The following is a 21,723-nucleotide window of genomic DNA, read 5'->3' on the forward strand; positions in this document are numbered from 1 at the left end:
AAATATAAGAAGATCACTAGAAGAGAAGCTTATGTCATAGATTAAATATAAGAAGATCATACCATCCCATACATTAAAAAAGCGACCTCCTAAGAACGCGCATACACTACACCACACATAGATGGCGCCACAAAAAAAATGTCTCGTAGCTTTCGATTATACTTGTAGATGGCGTAAGTGTCACTTTTGACATAGATTTATGGCTCGAAAGTGACACTTAACGCCAATTTACAAATAATTGATGGCAACAAGGTAGTTTTTGTGGCGCAATCTATGTGTGGTGTTGTATGCGCGTTCTTAGGCGGTCGCATTTTAATGTATGGGATGGTATGATCTTATATTTAATCTATGATATAAGCTTCTCATATATTATACAAATTGCGTTAATGTCAGCAAACACCATGGACCATGGATGTGAGTTTGTTCGCTCTTTTTTTAATAGACTTATATTTTGAAGATCAACTAAATCACACTCAAGTATGTAGGTGTCTACTTACATACACGTAAAGGCAGCATTTTCAATGTAAACTGGGCTTAAAGTAACAAAACTTTCCCCTCACTATTTCTAAGTAAATTCCTATCATCCCTGTTTACTGGAAAATTTCTTACCTAATTAGATACCTGCTTCTTTCGTAGCTATTCCAATCGCCAAAGTGCGTTTTCACATTATCCGATCAGGTATCAGATGTAGGAAGAATTTCAAAGGAAAAAATCAAAGAGAGATATCGGTCCGACATCCGACAACAGATAACGTCACAAATAGAGTTAAATTTGCTCTCTGAAAGTTGAGTTCTCAAAAGATTTTAGTCAGCTTATTTAGTAAATAAGGCTTCTTTATTTAACACTAAGTGTCTGGACTTTATAATAGTATTTTATGCAACAGGCGTTTAAAGGAGGTCAAAAAAGACGAGTGGCGTAGGTAAGAATTTGAGGCGAAGCCGAAAATTGTTATTAAGACGCCACGAGTATTTTTTGACTCAGTTAAACACCGTTGCATACAATACTTTTTCTACGACGACGACCACTTATATTACTTAGTTTTCTTGAATAACTTTCGTGAAATTCACTCTGTTTCCTGTATTTTCACGCAAAGGTTTGCTCAGCTGCCCAAAGCCTTTCCGCGCACGCGCGCAGTATCGTTATAACAATGCGTTGCCATGGTTACAGAGCCAAACAATGCGTTTTCAGTTTTTTCGACACTGCGCGCATGCGCGGAAAGCCGGCGGACGCTGACTTTGAGGAATAGACTTTTATGTAGGGTTTTAAAGATCTATGCACGGCCCTGTAAATGACGAATAACAGTTCGGGAGTAGAAAAAAGTTTTAAATGATACACAATCCTTTTATTTTATTCGAATTAGTGCACATTAACTTTACCTAACTTATTTGTGTTACTGTATAATTTGTGACAAAAAAAACGTTACTTCTGTTTTACACATTTATTAAAAAAGCTATTTGCAACATATTTATATCTAATGACGAAAATTTTCAACACAACGAAACAAAAGTTAAAAAACTAACAAAAATTTTACAGATATTATGATTATCATGAATATTCATGAATAAACTGTTGGAGGCCTGGACATCTGAAAAAGAATATATATTTAACACATTAATGCAAAATACCGAAGTTTCTAATGAGTATATCCCACATATCAAAGCCACACGACTCCGCTGGCTTGGCCACCTGGAAAGGATGGGAGAGGATCGTGGTGTGAGAAGAGCATATGTGGGACGCCCGGGTGGAAAACGTCCGCGTGGGCGTCCCAGATATCGCTGGTGCAAGGAAGCCCTGAAAGACCTGTCCGCGCTCGGTGTACCCAACTGGCGTGAAGTGGCGCAGGATAGGGCAGAGTGGCGATCTCTTGTGTCGGAGGCCAAGATCCTTTTTGGGTCGCTGAGCCAGTCAAGTAAGTAAGTATATCCCACATATCGAGGGTTTACTGGTGAAACCCGATAAATCTAGATAACTTGTCCTTGAAATAACAACATTGTGGAAATTGCACATACCTAGTTTGAATTACAAAAACCAGTTTGCTCAACTTATCGGGTTTCACCAGTAAACCCCCGATATATCAGATATATTTTTGAGACATTATTCTTCTTGATTTGTACCTACAGTTGTAAAAATATTTTGCGTTCTAGACTTTTCGATGTAGCCTAATAGTTGCGTTCTAAACCTGCCGAGATCGACCCCTTAAACTAGACATTAGCCCCCTTATTCATAACCGTTCACTAAAGTTATCAAGCCGATAAAGTTCGTTTGTCCCTTTCCGACGTGTGATAAAAAAAAAAATTATCTGTTTATTTCTAAGAAACGTACATGCATTTATAATATACTTAACTGCTAATCTTAAATTGAAAAGATTATTTGAGTTAAGGAAGGAGTCTAGTTACATATGAATTGTTATTTATTTAGAAAGAAAGGGACAAACAAACTTTATCGGCTTGATAACTTTAGTGAACGTTTATGAATAAGGGGGTTAATGTTTAAGCTTTACACCAATGTCGACAGACAGACAGTGTCGACACAAAACATTGTTTACCACGTAGACGTAGGGCATTTTCGCGAAAAAAGATTTTTTTTCTAAATAAAATAGGTAAATTTAATGTTTTTCCTACTCAGAATCACGAGCCCTTCCGATCCTACTAGGTAAAAAAAAGCGTCCCAAATTTAATGTTTCCATTCCGTTACTATATTTCAAACACTTTGTACAGCGGTTACAAAGTGGAAAATATGCAATAGTTATTTGTTATGCAAGGGGGCAAAGTTGTATTTTAACACACGAGAAGTAAAATACATTTGCACCCGAGTGTAACACAAAACTTTTCCCCTCACTATAGCGAGGAAACTACAACGCAGAAAATGCGTTTATCACTGCTTCCAGTAGTTCCACGGGTGGTAAATCATCTTTATCACTAGATTCACTCACTTTTATAATTTTTAAAGCAGAAAAATAGTATTGTCAAGGTCAAATTACTTTATCCACAAGTGGATAAAATGCGTTTTTAACCGCTTGTATTAAATGACAAAATACGTGTTTATGAGCTAGTGAGGGTAAATACATAAAATTTATAAGTACCTACCTTAGAAAAAATATTTTTGGTGATTGTTCTCGCGAAAATGCCCAATAGACAATAATGTCGACATTTGTGCCGTCGTGTGTCTATCTTTTTTTGATCGATCTAATTGTAATATTTTATGAAAACTTACTTGTTACTTATTGAAGGTGGTCGGCGGTGACCCGAAGTTGAGAGAGAAGTTGAACGAATGACCTTTCTTGTTTAAACTGCAAATAAAATAGTATTACATCATTGGGATAATAGTACATTTCGATACAAGTGCGTAAAAAAGGAAGTTCGAAACGAGTGGCGATAAATTAAAACACGACCGAAGGGAGTGTTTTAAATCGACACGAGTTACGAATTCCCTTTTCGCACGTGTATCGAACGACGTTTTTCAGTACAGATGAACCTCTGAAGTTTCGACCTGGCATATAATGAACCACTTCTCGAACTAGTGCGTAAAAAAACGACCATCTGTACTGAAATAGTACATTACGATACAAGTGCGTAAAAAAGGAAGTTCGAAACGAGTGGCGATAAATTAAAACACGACCGAAGGGAGGCTCATCTGTACTGAAAAATAATGTACTATTACAGCATATTTGGTGCTTTTTTTTTCTCAATAGTGTGCAATGTTCTTTGTACTTTATGTGCTATGCCCATAGATTAAATATAAGAAGATCATACCATCCCATACATTATTAAAATGCGACGCCTAAGAACGCGCATACACTACACCACACATAGATGGCGCCACAAAAAAATGTCTTGTAGCCATCAATTATTTGTAGATTGGCGTTGTCACTTTCGAGCCATAAATCTATGTCAAAAGTGACACTTAACTTGTCGATGGCGACAAGTATAATCAAAAGCTACAAGATTTTTTTTGTGGCGCCATCTATGTATGGTGTAGTGTATGCGCGTTCTTAAACGGTCGCATTTTAATGTATGGGATGGTATGACCTTCTTATGTTTAATCTATTCTATGCCGAAACTTCAAAGGGTCATAGAAAACTATGTAATGTAAACCGTCTTACGATACACGCGTACAGTGGGAATTCGTAACTCGTGTCGATTAATTCTAATGAACACAAGTTAAATTATAATCTATTGAAAATATTTCAACTTGTTCTGTCTTAAAGTAGTCACACTACTATGTATATAAATTAAAACCGAAATAAATCCAGCCTCAGGCACCAGAGGACTTGGTCACTTTTTCTTTCATATATGTAATTTATTTCGGTTTTAATTCGTGTCGATTAATAGTTATTTGTTATACAAGGGGGCAAAGTTGTATTTTAACGCCGAGTGTGGAATTGAAAAATGAGCAAGTGAAAGGATTCTATAGTTGAACCACGAGCGAAGCGAGTGGTTCGAGAATAGAATCCTGAACTTGCGAGTTTTTTAACACACGAGAAGTAAAATACATTTGCACCCGAGTGTAATACAAAACTTTTCCCCTCACTATAGCGAGGAAACTACAACGCAAAAAAATGCGTTTATCACTGCTTCCAGTAGTTCCACAGGTGGTAAATCATCTTAATTACTGGATTCACCTACATACTTTTATCAATTTTAAAGCAGTTAATTTGACTTTATTCAAGGTCAAATTACTTTACCCACTAGTGGATAAAATGTGTTTTTACCCGCTGGTATTAAAGGACAAAACACGTGTTTCCGAGCTAGTGAGGGGAAATAGTTATTTGTTATACAAGGGGGCAAAGTTGTATTTTAACGCCGAGTGTGGAATTGAAAAACGAGCAAGTGAAAGGATTCTATAGTTGAACCACGAGCGAAGCGAGTGGTTCGAGAATAGAATCCTGAACTTGCGAGTTTTTTAACACACGAGAAGTAAAATACATTTGCACCCGAGTGTAACACAAAACTTTTCCCCTCACTGTAGCGAGGAAACTACAACGCAAAAAATGCGTTTATCACTGCTTCCAACAGTTCCACAGGTGGTAAATCATCTTTATTACTAGTTTCACCTACTTTTAGTAATTTTAAAGCAGTTAATTTGACTTTATTCAAGGTCAAATTACTTTACCCACTAGTGGATAAAATGCGTTTTTCCACGCTGATATTGAAGGACAAAACACGTGTTTCTGAGCTAGTGAGGGGAAAAATCACTTTCCCTTTTGTTTTGTTTTAATTAATCACCATTTGTTTAGGCACTGGTCTCCCAGCGAGCTAATAAGCTATGAGCTATCGGTTATAAAAACGAACAAAAGATAAGCACTCCCGTGCAAATAAAAGAGACACGGTGATATTTTAATAGCTCACCGCTGGGCGAGTAACTATAAACATCGTCGTGTCTCTTTTACACGGGAGTGATTATCTTTTGTTCGTTTTTATAGCCGATAGCTCATAGTTTACTAGCTCGCGGTGGGACCAGTGCCTTACAAATTTCTCTTTTCTGCACATGTATCATAATAGATATTTCTAGAGCTAAAAGCTAAACCGTTCATGTAGATGGTCTTACCTGATATACAGGTTTCTCCATATCAGCAAAATTACAAAATGGTAATTGATGAAATTACTTACGATTTCGGTTTTTTATTCTTTTTGGTCCTGAAATGAAAATTTATTTGTAAAAATTAGGTATAATTTAGTTTATTTGTTTATAATTATAGTGAATATTCTTAAGTCTCTGTTACGTGTACCAACAAATATAAAATATATGATAAGCTATGTATTTAGAGATATTGCGTTGAGTCTCTCATAAAACATACACACATACATACATACATACAATCATGCCTATAAAGGTCGCAGAACACGTGAAACTAAAGTTTCATTTCCACTCTTGGAAATTAAGCCAAGGGGTTGAAAGAAAAAGTGACAGGTTGCCAGCCTCTCGCCTACGCCACAATTTAATCCATATCCTAGAGTCGCCTTCTACTACACCCACGGGAAGAAAGGGGGTGATGAAATTTTTAACCCGTCACCAAACGGGCTATTAAAACAACACACGCATCTAACACTCAGAGACCGCAAAAAGTCTGTGACAAAGCATAAGGCCTGATTTAGACGGCGTGCGAACTCGCATGCAATTCTAGTTACATTGCGGGCTGTTGAGGGTACATAAAATTTTACACAGCCATCAAATACCGCAATGTAATAAGACTGGTATGCGAGTTCTCGTACCGTCTAAATGGGCCCTTACTTACTTCTTTGGGTAATGTATGGTGACGCCTTTCGGCGTAACCCGTTGCCTGCAGGGCTCGAATTTACCGCAGTTGCACCCCTTATCCGGTACCAGGCCTTCGTGACAGCGGTTAGGTACCGCTTTTATTCTGAAATGGGAAAATTTTGGGAAACGGTAAGTAAGATTTTGGAGATGTTTTTAAAAATGTGTGTAAAGTCACCGTCAATAGAACTTGTGAACAATGTAAACAAACCTTGTAGTCAAAATGTCTTTAATTTCCATTCTAACTCATCAGATACTGGCTAAATCCATGTTTTATTTAATCAATTCATATCACATTATGATCCGCAACCTTTAAAATAATAAAATTGTGCTAGAATATTGATATTTTATAGAATGGTTTGTTTACATTGTTGACAATTTCTATTGACGGCGATTTTAGAGCAAAATAGTTATTTGTTATACAAGGGGGCAAAGTTGTATTTTAACGCCGAGTGTGGAATTGAAAAACGAGCAAGTGAAAGGATTCTATAGTTGAACCACGAGCGAAGCGAGTGGTTCGAGAATAGAATCCTGAACTTGCGAGTTTTTTAACACACGAGAAGTAAAATACATTTGCACCCGAGTGTAACACAAAACTTTTCCCCTCACTATAGCGAGGAAACTACAACGCAAAAAATGCGTTTATCACTGCTTCCACAGGTGGTAAATCATCTTTATTACTATATTCACCTACTTTTATCAATTTTAAAGCAGTTATTTTGACTTTATTAAAGGTCAAATCACTTTACCCACTAGTGGATAAAATGCGTTTTTACCCGCTGGTATTAAAGGACAAAACACGTGTTTCCGAGTTAGTGAGGGGAAAAAGGAATTACATGTTTAATAAGCAAACAATGTTTTTCGCATTTGTTACAGAGACTTGAGGTAACTGTTAAACAGCTGTAGTGCGAAAAGGGTATCCCTCGGATTTTTCCGGAAACGTTCGTATTTGTCATGTTAATTCAGTCAATGTCAGTACGTCTTGTACTGAGACTGACTGGAATAGTATGACACGTTCGTACGTTTCCGTAACAATACGAAGGCTAATCTTTTTGTACTACATCTGTACCAGGCCTACGTCACTCGCTCGCGTTAAATAGGCACTGGTCCCACCGCGAGCTAGTAAGCTATGAGCTATCGGCTACAAAAACGTAAAATAGATAATCACTCCCGTGCAAATAAAAGAGACACGGCGATATTGATAGCTCACCGCTGGGCGAGTAACTATAAACATCGCCGTGTCTCTTTTATTTGCACGGGAGTGATTATCTTTTGTTCGTTTTTATAGCCGATAGCTCATAGCTTACTAGCTCGCGGTGGGACCAGTGCCATACCTACACGCTAGCCGTTCATTCGAATGAACAAGTGGCCGAGGGGCGTCCCGCGCCCGCCTGTGTAGTCGCGTGGCACGTACTATTCTTCTGAGTTTCACATACATACATACATATAATCACGCCTGTATCCCATAAAGGGATAGGCAGAGCACATGAACTACTAAGTTTCAGTGCCACTCTTGGCAAAAAGAGTTGAAAGAAATCCGAATTGTGACATTGCAGTGACAGGTTGCCAGCCTCTCGCCTACGCCACAATTTAACCCATATCCCACAGTCGACTTCTACGACACCCACGGGAAGAAAGGGGGTGGTGAAATTCTTAACCCGTCACCACACGGACGGGTCTGAGTTTCACGTAGGAACTCATTAGTATTAGTTAAATAAAGCGGAGGTATTTGTCGTTTTGCGAGTGAAGGATCTGTTACGTTAGTAAATTGTTAATAATATGTGTCTGTACGCTAATAGTATCGCAGTGCGTGAATAATTAGACAGTTTATCTACGCGGCCAGAAAATATAGCTACAACCTAAAAGCGTAGGAGCGTAGCAGACGATGTACTACAGCGTCAACGTAGCATTCGGTGCGTAGCATGTTACTAATATTTGTTTGAAAACGCCATTTGCAATGATACGGGCTTCTCGTATCACTATAAGGTCTATAAGTCATCATCATCCTCCTTGCGTTATCCCGGCATTTGCCACGGCTCATGGGAGCCTGGGGCCCTACTACTACTCTGGGGTACTAGTTTTTACGAAAGCGACTGCCATCTGACCTTCCAACCCGAAGGGTAAACTAGACCTTATTGGAATTAGTCCGGTTTCCTCACGATGTTTTCCTTCACCGAAAAGCGACTGGCAATTGGCAAATATCAAACGACATTTCGCATATAAATTCCGAAAACCTTATTGATGCGAGCCGGGGTTCGAACCCGCGACCTCCGGAAAAAAAATCGCCCGTACTTACCGCTAGGCTATCACTATAAGTACCGTTCTGATTCAAAAGGTACCATAACGGCCCAGCCACGACATTGGTCTAAGTGCAACAGCGGTGAGCGGCAGCCATACGTGCGAATGAAAAATCCCATCGCTGTGTCTCGTTTAGACCAATGTCGTGGCTGAGCCGTAAGGGCGTCAGATCTATCACCATCTATCCGCATGTTGTCTGTAAGAAATCGCTCGTTTCGATAGTAGTAGCGGCGCGGTGCCTCGAACGCGAGTGTGGATTATTTCTACGCATCGAATCCACACTCGTGTTCGCGGTATCGCGCCGCGAACACATACATATCGTCGCTACTTAAAAAAATCTCGTATCTCACGCTGTTCCTCAAAGTTAAAACGCAGTAAGTCTATATGCATTCCATACATACTTACTACAATTTTCTTTTCATTGACAGACGAAGATACAATTTTTTTAAAAGTAGTGACGATATTTAGATCGGTTACTGCGTGTATCTTAAATATTACAGGCTAAAGTATACATGAATTGAAAATAAATCTCACTCTGTCTTTTTGAACACTTTCCATTTCGGCTTCTCAGTCACAATGTATCTCAAATCAGATAAGCTGAAAAGAAAAAAAAACTTAGACAAAAATATTAAAAGAAAATGTCTGAAGGCAGTCTGTTATTGATGAAAATTGCTGCTGCTTCAGACTATACTTTAAACAGTCGTCTGTTATTTGGCTATCAATATTCTGAAGAACTAAAATTTTGTTAGTTTTGTCTTGTGGCCAAAATATTGTAGCAGATTTTGTGCGTCAAATGCTTCGCAAGGACATCGTCGATAAGATTTGATTTCGTATGAGTGCACGCTCATATCGGGCGTGCAGCAAGCCACGGGTTAGTTTTGCTTGTGGCATTGCAGATTTTGGGAGCGTGCAGAACATCGGGGAGCGTGCGGCGTGCGGCGTGCAGCGGGGAGCGTGCGGCGTGCATGTCAAACAATGGAAGGTCATACAAGTGTCCTGAGTCGACGCACGCCACACCGAACGCTTCACACCGAGGCCTTCCACTAACAGCCATCTTGGTAAACATGTCCTAGCTAGCTATCCCTATCGTTCTTCGTGGCGCGAGGCGCGACAGAGCCAGCTGTTTTGATCGCCGCGTAGCGTCAGTGATTGTCGCTTCGACTAAGCGGCTTGAAATCATATAGCTTGCGTTGATGTGTAGCGTACGCCGCAATGGCGCTGCATACCGCCTCGAAATTGTGGCCGCGTTCAGATGTTTCGGAGGAGCAGGTCGTTCAGCTGCGTTCGTGGCCCACAAACTGGTCTCGCCGGAAGATCAGCGCTGACCCCCGGGTCAGCATCTATGCTGAGGCGGGACCATTTCGTGGTAAACCCGTCATACATTTTTTAATATTAATTGTAAAATTTATGTAATTACGGGTTAAGAATTTATGTAGATAATAAATATGTGTTGTCACTGCAATGTATGAATAAACTGAAATTGAATCTGAATCTGAATCAATGAATAAACTATTGAATCTGAATCTGAATCAATGTGGTCACCTCCATACCTCTGCCACTCGACGAGCGGCGTAGGCAGTAGCGAAGGAAGTAGTCAGAGGGATAGTGTGGCCTCGCTACGCGCTCGTCATGCTCCTCGTCATGCCCACCGCTCCCTATTTTGTCGGTCAATGGGTTAGTGTAATTGGCGCGAGTCAATGGGTCAGAGAGGGCAACATCGCAACAACCGAATAGTGTAATAATACGCGCGAGTAGGGCGACGGTGATGGTCGCGCAACGGCAATGCGGCAACATCGCAACAGTGCGATGAGCAGCGGCGACGGTCGAGCGATAGTGTGGCAAGACACGGCGTTACCTCGGATCGCAAAAACGCTAGTCATTATAAAATCTTAGGAACATTACCTAGTATTACTTGTAGAACAGTCCACTTTCCTCGCACATGCCTTACTGCCATTCGTACCCATTATGGCAGCGGCACCGACTCTTTAAAAAAGCTAAACCCGTTTTGCTAAAACATACACTAGAGGAATTTCCTTTTGTACATCTTGAAAATTTTAATGCTAATTTTTTTGAGTAAAACTCGGAGATATTTACATTATAATTTGACAAATGACACTTGACAGTGTATTTCTTTGTCTTCTTTATGACAGTAAAGAAAAAATACTAAATAGTTTGGATTACGTGCGGAATAGGTGGAGGTAAAGGTGCGACCACACCGCTGCTTAAAAAACGGCGACGGTACGGAACGGAATCGTAGTGACGCATCGTAACCGTACCGTTTTTACCGCATGCTCCCCAACCGCTACTAAAAATACGCAGACTATACGGATGCATAGTGACTTTCGTCGCACGTCGTGCGTTTCCGTACCGTCGCCGCTTTTTGAACAGTGGTGTGGGGCGCATGCGGTAATAACATAACCATAAAATTTAAATTTTGAAAAAACCCCGACCGCGACATAGTAGACCGATTTTCATGAAACATGGCGAAGAACACTCCCGACTAACTCAGCTTTCAGACAAAAAAAAACTAAATCAAAATCGGTTCACCCGTTCGAGAGCTACGATGCCACAGACATACACACACAGAGACAGACAGACAGACAGACAGACATACCTACACACAAACATACACGTCAAACTTATATCATCCCGTCGTTTTTGCGTCGGGGGTTAAAAACGGTACGGATACGATGCGTCACTGCGATTCCGTACCGTCGCCGTTTTTAGGGTTCCGTAGTCAACTAGGAACCCTTATAGTTTCGCCATGTCTGTCTGTCCGTCCGTCCGTCCGTCCGTCCATCCGTCCGTCCGTCCGTCCGTCCGCGGATAATCTCAGTAACCGTAAGCACTAGAAAGCTGAAACTTTGTACCAATATGTATATCAATCACGCCAACAAAGTGCAAAAAGAGTCGAGAGTCAAGAGTATTGTACGCCAAATTCTGGCAGATTGTGATGTTACAAAATACTAACCCTATCATCATTTATAACCACTCACATTCGAACAATAAATTGAATTGAATTGAAAATAAAAAATGAAAAAAATGTTTTATTAGGGTACCCCCCCTACATGTAAAGTGAGGGCTGATTTTTTTTTTCATTCCAACCCCAACGTGTGATATATTGTTGGATAGGTATTAAAAAATTAATAAGGGTTTACTAAGACCGTTTTTTGATAATATTAATATTTTCGGAAATAATCGCTCCTAAAGGAAAAAAAAGTGCGTCCCCCCCCCTCTAACTTTTGAACCATATGTTTAAAAAATATGAAAAAAATCACAAAAGTAGAACTTTATAAAAACTTTCTAGGAAAATTGTTTTGAACTTGATAGGTTAAGTAGTTTTTGAGAAAAATACGGAAAACTACGGAACCCTACACTGAGCGTGGCCCGACACGCTCTTGGCCGGTTTTTTTAAGCAGCGGTGTGGTCGCACCTAATTCAAAACAATTTTTGCGGTATTTGGAACAAGTAATTCTGATCGACGATTTAACAAGTAACTCATTGCGATTTTACCTGTGGTACTACATTTAAATCAGCAAAGTTACTGAACAATTACTTTATTATTTTTAACCCCCGACGCAAAAACGACGGGGTGTTATAAGTTGGACGTGTATCTGTCTGTCTGTCTGTCTGTTTATCTGTCTGTGGCATCGTAGCTCCCGAACGGATGAACCGATTTAGATTTAGTTTTGTTTGTCTGAAAGCTGAGTTAGTCGGGAGTGTTCTTAGCCATGTTTCATGAAAATCGGTCCACTATGTCGCGGTAGGGGTTTTTCAAAATTTTATTTTTATTTAAAAACACAAATTAAATGTACGAAAATCTCGCTCGCGCTTACGCTTTGTGAAAGTTAGCAAATGACACAAACTTACAGGGCCTTAAGGACATAATAGTGATTACAGAGTCCTAAACAAGTTTTAACTATGCGTGACTTCTAACTTTTACTATTTCACGGCCTATTTTACTATAAAATTCTAAAACATCTTATCAGTATATACGGTTCATATAGTAACATACAACCTTTTTAAACTGAAACGCTCTAAAAACATAAATGGTAAAAGGGTCATAGTTGTATCGAAACGTCTTATGTCCATGCAATTCCCATAGTCACGTACGCTCTTTTTGAATTAAGGCACTGAAAGTATAAGTGATACAAAGAGCGTTTGCTATTAAGAAATTCAAGGCGCTTTCGTCGTTCAACAAAAAACCATATAGCAATAAAGTCATAAGGTAGTATAAATTTCCTGGCGCTTAAGTTGTTTTTATCAATAATGAACCAACCCAAAATTAAGTAGTGAAAAGGAAATAAGTTAGCAGAAAGTTCTTGGCGCGTACGTCATTTTGTCAATAATGTAATAACAAAAATTGTTTTAGTAAAGGGCATAAGTGTATATAAAATGGTTGGCGCTTACGTCGCTTTCCAGATTATGTAATAAAGAGAAGTTTGACAATAGAAGTCGGTAATGAATGATAAACTTTGGTTGTTTCGTGAAATGTTTTATGGAAAATACTTGAGGTTTATGTGCGAAGGGTTGCAATTATCATTTTATATTGTCACGCATATCTCTGTCTCTTTCTTGGGATGAAAGGCAATCAGATTTTGTTGTAAGACATTATAAATGGTTGAGACAATACAATTTTGAATATGTAAGATGGCGGTAGATTTGACTTTTAAATGATTAGTTAGAAAAATAATGATTTAATACTGGACTGACAATGCCCACACAAAAAAGTGTACCCCTGAAACGTATGGGCCTTAAAACTAGATGGCGCTGTTTCACAGCCTGAAAGTGGCCAAAATCATATTTTCCAAATGACATACTTCTTTATTTTAAAATCATGATATCACGTCAATACACATTTTGAAAAAAAAATTGTGAAAAAAGTGTAGTTATGATAGTATTTAATAGGTGGCGCTAAAAAATTGAGGTAGGATTCTTAGTATGAAGTATAGATAGATAGATAGATAGATAGAATACTCTTTATTGGCACACCTCAGAGATACAGAAAAAAGATACAGCGGAGACAAAACAAATGATTATAAATAGAGGCAGACAACAGGCGGTCTTATCGCTAAAGAGCGATCTCTACCAGACAACCTTTGGGTAGCGGAAATAAAAAAAACATAATCAGAAAGAGTAGGTGCTTCGAAATATGTAAATCCTATATAAAAATTCCTTGGTTAGATTCATAAATGTTAAAAAAATATATATTAATTTGATGTACTTTGATGTTTTACATTTAATAATATATTTCCTTCGTGTTGGTGTAGCAAAAAATACGCGATGTCAAAATTTGTTTAACCTTAACGTGACTTGAAAATCTCTCAACGCTCAAGATTCCACATTCTGAACAACTCGATCGCTACGCTCGGGTATCAATATTTGGACACTGACAACCGCTTACTGTGTCCGGCTATTTGTTTTTGACGTAGAAAAACTTTCCACCTAATTATAGTAAAGAGGTTTAAGTTGACCTGAAAAGTCCGGCTTTCAGCTCTAGAACTTATTTACGGGTAGTATTGGCTTTCAATGAGCTTTCAAAAGTTCCAGCGTTTATTAGAGAGAACTTTGCGAGCTCGTGTGTGAAAACTGAGCTTTTACCTAATGCTCTAATTTTAAGTTTAGCTTGGAAAAGTTCATGTTGAACAAGGACATAAATATGGGACAGACAAAACCCATACAAAAAAGCGTACCCCTGTAATGTATCCTTTTAGGCTTAAAACTAGATGGCGCTGTTTTGCAGCCAGGAAGTGGCCAAAATCATATTTTCCCCAAATATTTTTGCGTGTTTTTATTTTACATAAGAACAAAAATGACAATACATGGTTTTTTATTTTAATATTGTGAAATCACGCCAATACACATTTTGTCATAGATTAAATATAAGATAATCCACTAAATCCATAATCTCTGACGATGGGGCCGATTTTTGAGTCTCACTGTCACTAAAATACCGGTTGAAAACGGTGAATTGCCTATTATTTTCAGTGACAATTTTCTGAATTCGAACGCCGTGAGACTCAAAAATCGGCCCCGAATCCAAGAAAAGCTTAAATCGAAAAATTTTAAACCGAAATAACTACGCAGAAACTAGGTATAGAAGTAGGCAGAAAAATATTAATAATTATTTTATATTAAGTAAATAAGCTACACATTATTTAGTTTAACTTTATATTTAATAATATTGGAATTTATCAAATAACAATATCGAACACCACATATTTGCGGCGTTTGCGATGGAAACCTTGGGACCATGGAGCGGTGATGCCCTTAACTTCTTCCGGGCCTTAAAAAGAAGACTCCGGGAGACTTCGGGAGATCCTAGGGCTGGCTCATTCCTTGGCCAAAGAATTGGCATTGCTATTCAGCGAAGGAATGTAGCCTCATGGGCACACTTCCACAGGGGACGGACTTGGGGGACCTCAGGTAGTTGCATATATGTATATTATGTATATATCTTTATAATTATTAAGTTGACTTAGTTTAATTTAGATTAGTTTTTAATTTAATTGTATTTTATTTGTCTTAAGTTAACTACTAATATGTACTTTTTATGTTAATTTTATTTCAATAAAATACTTTGTACTACAATATCGAATAGTGTAAAACTTATGATACAAAAATCCGTATCATTCCACTAACAATCGCTGCATTCCACAAATAACATTAAGAGTCGGGGCACATTATTAGGCCTCTTATCATAAATATCATAATATAGATCCCAACATTATTAAAGTATCGAATATCCGAATAATTCCATGTGGCAAAATGAGAAATATCTTTCTTTTCCCTTTTCTTAATCTTATAAAATATGAATATCTTGAAGTAAGGAATATTGGTCGCAAGAGAGAAGCTTATAGCGATTATCATAATAGTAATACCATTATACCAAAAACGATTTAATACTGGACTGACAAGGCCCATACAAAAGAGCGTACCTCTGAAATGTATTTATGGGCTTTTGAGGCTTACAATTAGATGGCGCTGTTTGCAGCCTGGAAGTGGCCAAAATCATATTTTCCCCAAATATTTGTGAGATGTTTTATAAGAACAAATGACATATTTCTTTATTTTAAAATCATGATATCACGTCAATACACATTTTGAAAAAAATAAATTTGTAGACATCATCAGTGTACTTATGATAGTATTCAATTTAAAAATAGGTGGCGCTAAAAAATCGAGGTACGATTCTTAGTATGAACTATGTAAATCCTATATAAATAATATTTGGTAATACTCTATTGCAAATAAAATACGCTAATTCACAAGAATTTCGTAGATCAACCTACCTGTTTCATTGTTGTTGTTCAACTTTTTAATGATTAACCGCCGATAGCATGAGTGAGAAAGTAATATAATTAATGCGCTACTGGCCGCTTTCGCCTTAGACCAATGTCGTGGCGGGGCCGTCAAGGTGTAAAAAACCGCTGTCTCCTGTGCCTTAATCCATAACAAAAGCACATACAGGGAAGTTTCATCAGTCACACGACGACAACGTATAATCCATATGGATATGGCCAAGTTGACACAAGTTGGCACGTGCAATGTCCTACCTTTTACGTATAAGAGATAAGTTTATCTATGTTCCAAATTCAACTTTTCTGTTGCTTTTTTTATAACTCGTGAATCGCTAATAATTATGATTGTTTCATTTCCTGACTCGACGAAGCCCCTAATGCGGGGCTCCAATTTCCAGAGAGTATGTCTTAGAGCGTATAAAGATTTCTAACCAGTGGATCGGAAAATCAATAAGATTGTTTTTATAGGAATAGGTATTATTAACTAATAGTATGTGAAGATCATTGTGTTGTTAATTGAGTAGACGAAGCCCCGCATAATTATGAGGGGCACCTATTACATTACCTGATATTTTGTATCTAGTTTCAGGGACGGCGTTGTTCCCGTGTCTCGGATGACTGGCTTGAAATGACATCAACACCTTCTGACAGCCGCGCGAGTTTTTCGAACTACCCGCACTTGGTTTTGGTTATCAACTTGAACTGTTTGCGCACTAGGGATGTTACTCTGTCGACACACAACACTGACGGTGTTCGATTTAACGGCTGTCAGTTTAATATGTAGTCATACGTCATACGTCATACGCGATTAAGTCCCGATTTTAAAAATTATTATGTGTAATAATGCTGATTACTTTCTCTGAGTGATATATTCTGAATTTATGGTAGACACACTGAATTGATATATACAAAAGTATTGGCAAAAAGTACCTTTTTGTACCTTTTGGCGTAGAAACTCTAGGTCCATGGCGTCCCAGCGCGAACAAGTTTTTAACAGAAATCGCGAAGCGTCTGGTTGAGGTAACTGGCTTCCTCGCACACTGTGGACAGCATTACAGCGAGGAAATGTCGCCAGTATCCTTGGTACAATGCCTCAAGAGCCTATTTTAGACATTAACTTGATTTTAAGTTTAGTCTTAGTTTCTTATATAATTATGTAAATATGCTCATGTGAATAAAGATATTTTTAATGCTGAATTAAATTGGCGTTCAAAAACTTAATACGACTCATTTTATTCCCCAGAGTCCTCCCCGTTATATTTGACTCTAAAAGACTAGGCTACGATTCCCTAGACTTCTCAGTAACCAGTTTTAATTAGGTCTACCCTAATTATAATGTGGGATGAGAAGTTATTTGTTACGTTAATTAGAATGAAATACAGCCATGTGACGTGTTTTATTACGAGATAGCATTTTTATTTATGGCTTAGCGGAATGTGCTGTAAATAAAATATATTTTCGACTTTTCGAACAAAGGCACATTCGTAATATTATGTTACTTCTTCAGTTTTTTGTCAAACTACAATATCATTAGTGCACATTTCTCCTCTCCAATTTGCCATTAGGACAGTACTTAATTCTTTTCGGTTCACTCCCTCAGACATATGATAGTTTTCTCTCTCTCCTCAGCTTTGATTTTGGGATCTGCTTTTCCTTTCTGAAATCCGAAAAAAAAAGCGCTGGTGGCCTAGCGGTGCGGCTTTCGATCCGGAGGTCGCGGGTTCGAAACCGGCTCGTACCAATGAGTTTTTCCGAACTTATGTGCGAAATGTCATTTAATATTTGCCAGTCGCTTGTCGGTGAAGGAAAACATCGTTAGGAAACCGGACTAATTCCAATAAGGACTAGTTACCCTTCAGGTTGGAAGGTCAAATGGCAGTCGCTTTCGTAAAAACTAGTGCCTACGCCAAATTTTGGAATGAGTTGTCAAAGTGGACCTCCTCAGGCTCCCATGAGATCAGTCACTTTTAAAACTCACAATTTTGTTAGAAAGTATAAAACTTTAGACACTGAAAATTACGAAAATATCAAAAAATTTAATTCAAATAGGTACTTAAGCCAAAACCCGTTTAAAATGGCGCTATTTACAACCCTAGTTCCCAGACACCCTTTATTTGTCATGTTTTCCGCCAAAAATTCAAATTAAGCGTCTAAAGTAAACTAACACTGACAGCTGAACTTTTTTAAAAAGAAACGCAGCGTATGTCAGTCAGTCTGACGATGCATTGTCCTATCACGGTCTTTGTCATACCAATACAAGCCATTTTATACTAAAAGTTTGAAGGAGTGAGGTCGAAAATGTATGCTTTCGTTGTGGAAACTTTAAAATGGCGTTGCGAGCGTAAAAATTGCAAATCAGCGTATAAAAGAATGATGCTTTAATTTTTGAATGTCACTACGTTGATACAGGGTTTTTCGTTATTTGGTTTTCGTCAGCTTTCAGTTGAATCGCGATATTTGTGTGAGTGTCACGAGTATATTTTCTGTTTTTATTAAAACGTGGTTTATTTTTGACGGTAAAAAAATATGATGAAAATTTTTATTTGAAAAACACTAGAGGCTTCAGAGAATTACCGCCCTTTGAAAGACTACCCTTAATACTTTTACTTATTTTTAACTCTTTTAACAGTACTTCTTTTTTTTTCAATAATTTTAGTACCTATTTTGTTTATTCTATTTTATTATTCCATGATATTTTCTTTCAGCTGTATTGTACTGATATGTAAAGTATGTAAGTGTTACGTGTTTTCTTCGTATTAGATTTGTTTTCATTTTACTGTTGAATTGTAACACAGCTCACAATCTCCTTTTTAGGGTTCCGTAGTCAACTAGGAACCCTTATAGTTTCGCCATGTCTGTCTGTCCGTCCGTCCGTCCGTCCGTCCGTCCGCGGATAATCTCAGTAACCGTTAGCACTAGAAAGCTGAAATTTGGTACCAATATGTACATCAATCACGCCAACAAAGTGCAAAAATAAAAAATGGAAAAAATTTTTTATTAGGGTACCCCCCCTACATGTAAAGTGGGGTCTGATATTTTTTTAAATTCCAACCCCAACGTGTGATATATTGTTGGATAGGTATTGAAAAATGAATAAGGGTTTACTAAGATCGTTTTTTGATGATATTAATATTTTCGGAAATAATCGCTCCTATAGGAAAAAAAAGTGCGTCCCCCCCCCTCTAACTTTTGAACCATATGTTTAAAAAATATGAAAAAAATCACAAAAGTAGAACTTTATAAAGACTTTCTAGGAAAATTGTTTTGAACTTGATGGGTTTAGTAGTTTTTGAGAAAAATACGAAAAACTACGGAACCCTACACTGAGCGTGGCCCGACACGCTCTTGGCCGGTTTTTTTTCTTTTGTGCAATAAAGATTAAGTAGTATTAGTGAGAACTCCGCATCCACTATCTCTCCTAGATCGCATCTGAAAATAAACAATGTATCTGATAGCAACTGGGACACAGACATCACTTGAGCCGCAAAGTGGTCTCAAGATCGCTTCGAGCATTGTCTACCGTTGACACAGAATATGTCTAAAGCGAACGGGCCCTCTTTGTAACAAAGTGCTATAATTATAAATATTAACAAAGTCTTTTTGGAGAGAATTTACTTTTTAAACTAGCCGCAAAGTGGTCTCAAGATTGCTTCGAGTACTGTGTATACCGCCGATATAGAAATGAATGTTTAAAGACTGGATGAGTAAAATGATTCATACTTGTAGCCTTAAAAGGTTTCTTATATAATTGAAATCCATACTAATCCATATCCATCCATACTTCCATCCATACTGTCTGTCTGTCTGTTACGCTTTCCCGCTTAAACCACGCAACCGATTTTGATGAAATTTGGAACAGACAATCTTTAGACCCTGAGACAGAACATAGGCTACTTTTTATTTCGAAAAAAAGGGATGAAGGGGTTGAAAAAGAGGTTGAAAGTTTGTATGGGATTTCTTAATTTTAAATGATAAAACCATGAAACTTTATATTTTAGCACTTGATTAGAAATCATTAAACATATATTTAAAGTCACATACAGGTCGAACGCGATTAATTAACATTATTTTTACCTTTAAAATAAACATGGTGGGAAATAAACATTAACTAAAAGCGGGTAGATTATATTTCTTTGTCTACCCCGAACATTTATATAAATTAATATCGGGTAGTTTTGTGTTGTTTACATCTCCGGTGACATTTTTCTGGGACGTCAGTCTTCCGCGACCACGGCCAGTGCAACCTGGCCGAAACGTTGGGAAAAAAGGTAAAAATAATGTTAATTAATCGCGTTCGACCTGTATTTGACTTTAAATATGTGTACAAAGCGCGAGAACTTAAAGTGTTATATCATTAAACATCTTGATAAGGGATAGGGATAGGGATAGCGATAGGGATAGCGATAGGGAAAGCGATAGGGATAGCGATAGGGATAGCGATAGGGATAGCGATAGGTATAGCGATAGGGATAGCGATAGGGATAGCGATAGCGATAGCGATAGCGATAGCGATAGCGATAGCGATAGCGATAGCGATAGCGATAGCGATAGCGATAGCGATAGCGATAGCGATAGCGATAGCGATAGCGATACGGATACGGATACGGATACGGATACGGATACGGATACGGATACGGATACGGATACGGACACGGACACGGACACGGATACGGATACGGATACGGATACGGATACGGATACGGATACGGATACGGATACGGATACGGATACGGATACGGATACGGGTAATATGGGTATTGTTAGCGGGATACGGATAATCGGTCGGCGGTCTCTTACAATCAATGTGCTCTAAGACGATCGTTGTTTGCTTGCTTGAAGATTACGTTTGAGATAGACATAGACATAGACATAGAATGGCTTTATTTAATATCACAAATTTCACAAATGTTAAAATTAAAATAATTAGGTCAAACATGGATATTAAAAAGGGGCGCGACTCAGCATAATGTTGCAGTAATTTTTTACTGCAACGCTGGTTTTCAGTCGGACCCTAAGTACTTCACTAAACCTAAACTAATTAACCTAAACTAGTTTGTGTGTGTGTGTGTGTGTGTGTGTGTGTGTGTGTGTGTGTGTGTGTGTGTGTGTGTGTGTGTGTGTGTGTGTGTGTGTGTGTGTGTGTGTGTGTGTGTGTGTGTGTGTGTGTGTGTGTGTGTGTGTGTGTGTGTGTGTGTGTGTGTGTGTGTGTGTGTGTGTGTGTGTGTGTGTGTGCGCGTGTGTTTGTGTGGGCGCGCGTGTGAACCTATTGCGTATGATTGCGCGTATAAAAGCGCTATAATAGGGAACTGTAGTCAAAACAAAATAATTTATACCATGCACGAAATAAAGCATCAGATAATTATAAGAAAAACATGGACAGAAGTTATTTTTAAATCCAATTTCTATTTAATAAGTCACGTAGAAATATATAAATTAACTGAGTTGACCGTGACGTCACCCAATTCGACATCATACAAACTCCATATTAGTAAGTTGTTCAAATTCGCCTTGACAGTTCTTACAAAGAAGCCGATTTCACTAAGAAGCAAGTAGCCTATATGTGTATACAAGTATACATTATACATATTCAACGTTTATAAACAAAAGGCAACTGTTGTATGCGTACAATATTAATATTAAGACGGCCGGTCTGGCTCAGTCGATAGTGACCCTGCCTGCTAAGCCGCGGTCCTGGGTTCGAATCCCGGTAAGGGCATTTATTTGTGTGATGAGCACAGATATTTGTTCCTGAGTCATGGGTGTTTTCTATGTATGTATGTATTTATCTATGTATGTATTTATCTATTTAAGTATGTATATCGTCGCTTAGCATCCATAGTACAAGCTTTGCTTAGATAAGTATAAGCAA

General features: G+C 38.2%; 1 protein-coding gene across 1 annotated transcript; it reads right to left on the reverse strand.

The window, feature by feature from the left end:
• Positions 1 to 3,216: 3,216 nt before the first annotated feature.
• On the reverse strand, positions 3,217 to 10,587 carry LOC125236991. The gene is made up of 5 exons (XM_048143903.1): positions 10,456 to 10,587; positions 9,088 to 9,150; positions 6,236 to 6,361; positions 5,610 to 5,636; positions 3,217 to 3,289 (listed from the first exon to the last, which is right to left on the reverse strand). Exons 1-5 carry the CDS (start codon positions 10,515 to 10,517, stop codon positions 3,217 to 3,219), a joined length of 351 nt encoding a protein of 116 aa, XP_047999860.1. The 5' UTR covers positions 10,518 to 10,587.
• Positions 10,588 to 21,723: the final 11,136 nt, after the last annotated feature.

This window comes from Leguminivora glycinivorella, chromosome 20, assembly GCF_023078275.1.
Source record: "Leguminivora glycinivorella isolate SPB_JAAS2020 chromosome 20, LegGlyc_1.1, whole genome shotgun sequence".
NCBI lineage: Eukaryota > Metazoa > Arthropoda > Insecta > Lepidoptera > Tortricidae > Leguminivora > Leguminivora glycinivorella.

Coding starts and splice junctions, on each gene's coding strand:
- LOC125236991 (XM_048143903.1), bottom strand. CDS start 10,517: ATGGGTACGAATGGCAGTAAGGCATGTGCGAGGAAAGTGGACTGTTCT. Junction 9,151..10,455: donor TGTTCTACAAGTAATACTAG/GTAATGTTCCTA, acceptor TTTTCTTTTCAG/CTTATCTGATTTGAGATACA. Junction 5,637..6,235: donor ACCATACATTACCCAAAGAA/GTAAGTAAGGGC, acceptor TTTTCATTTCAG/GACCAAAAAGAATAAAAAAC.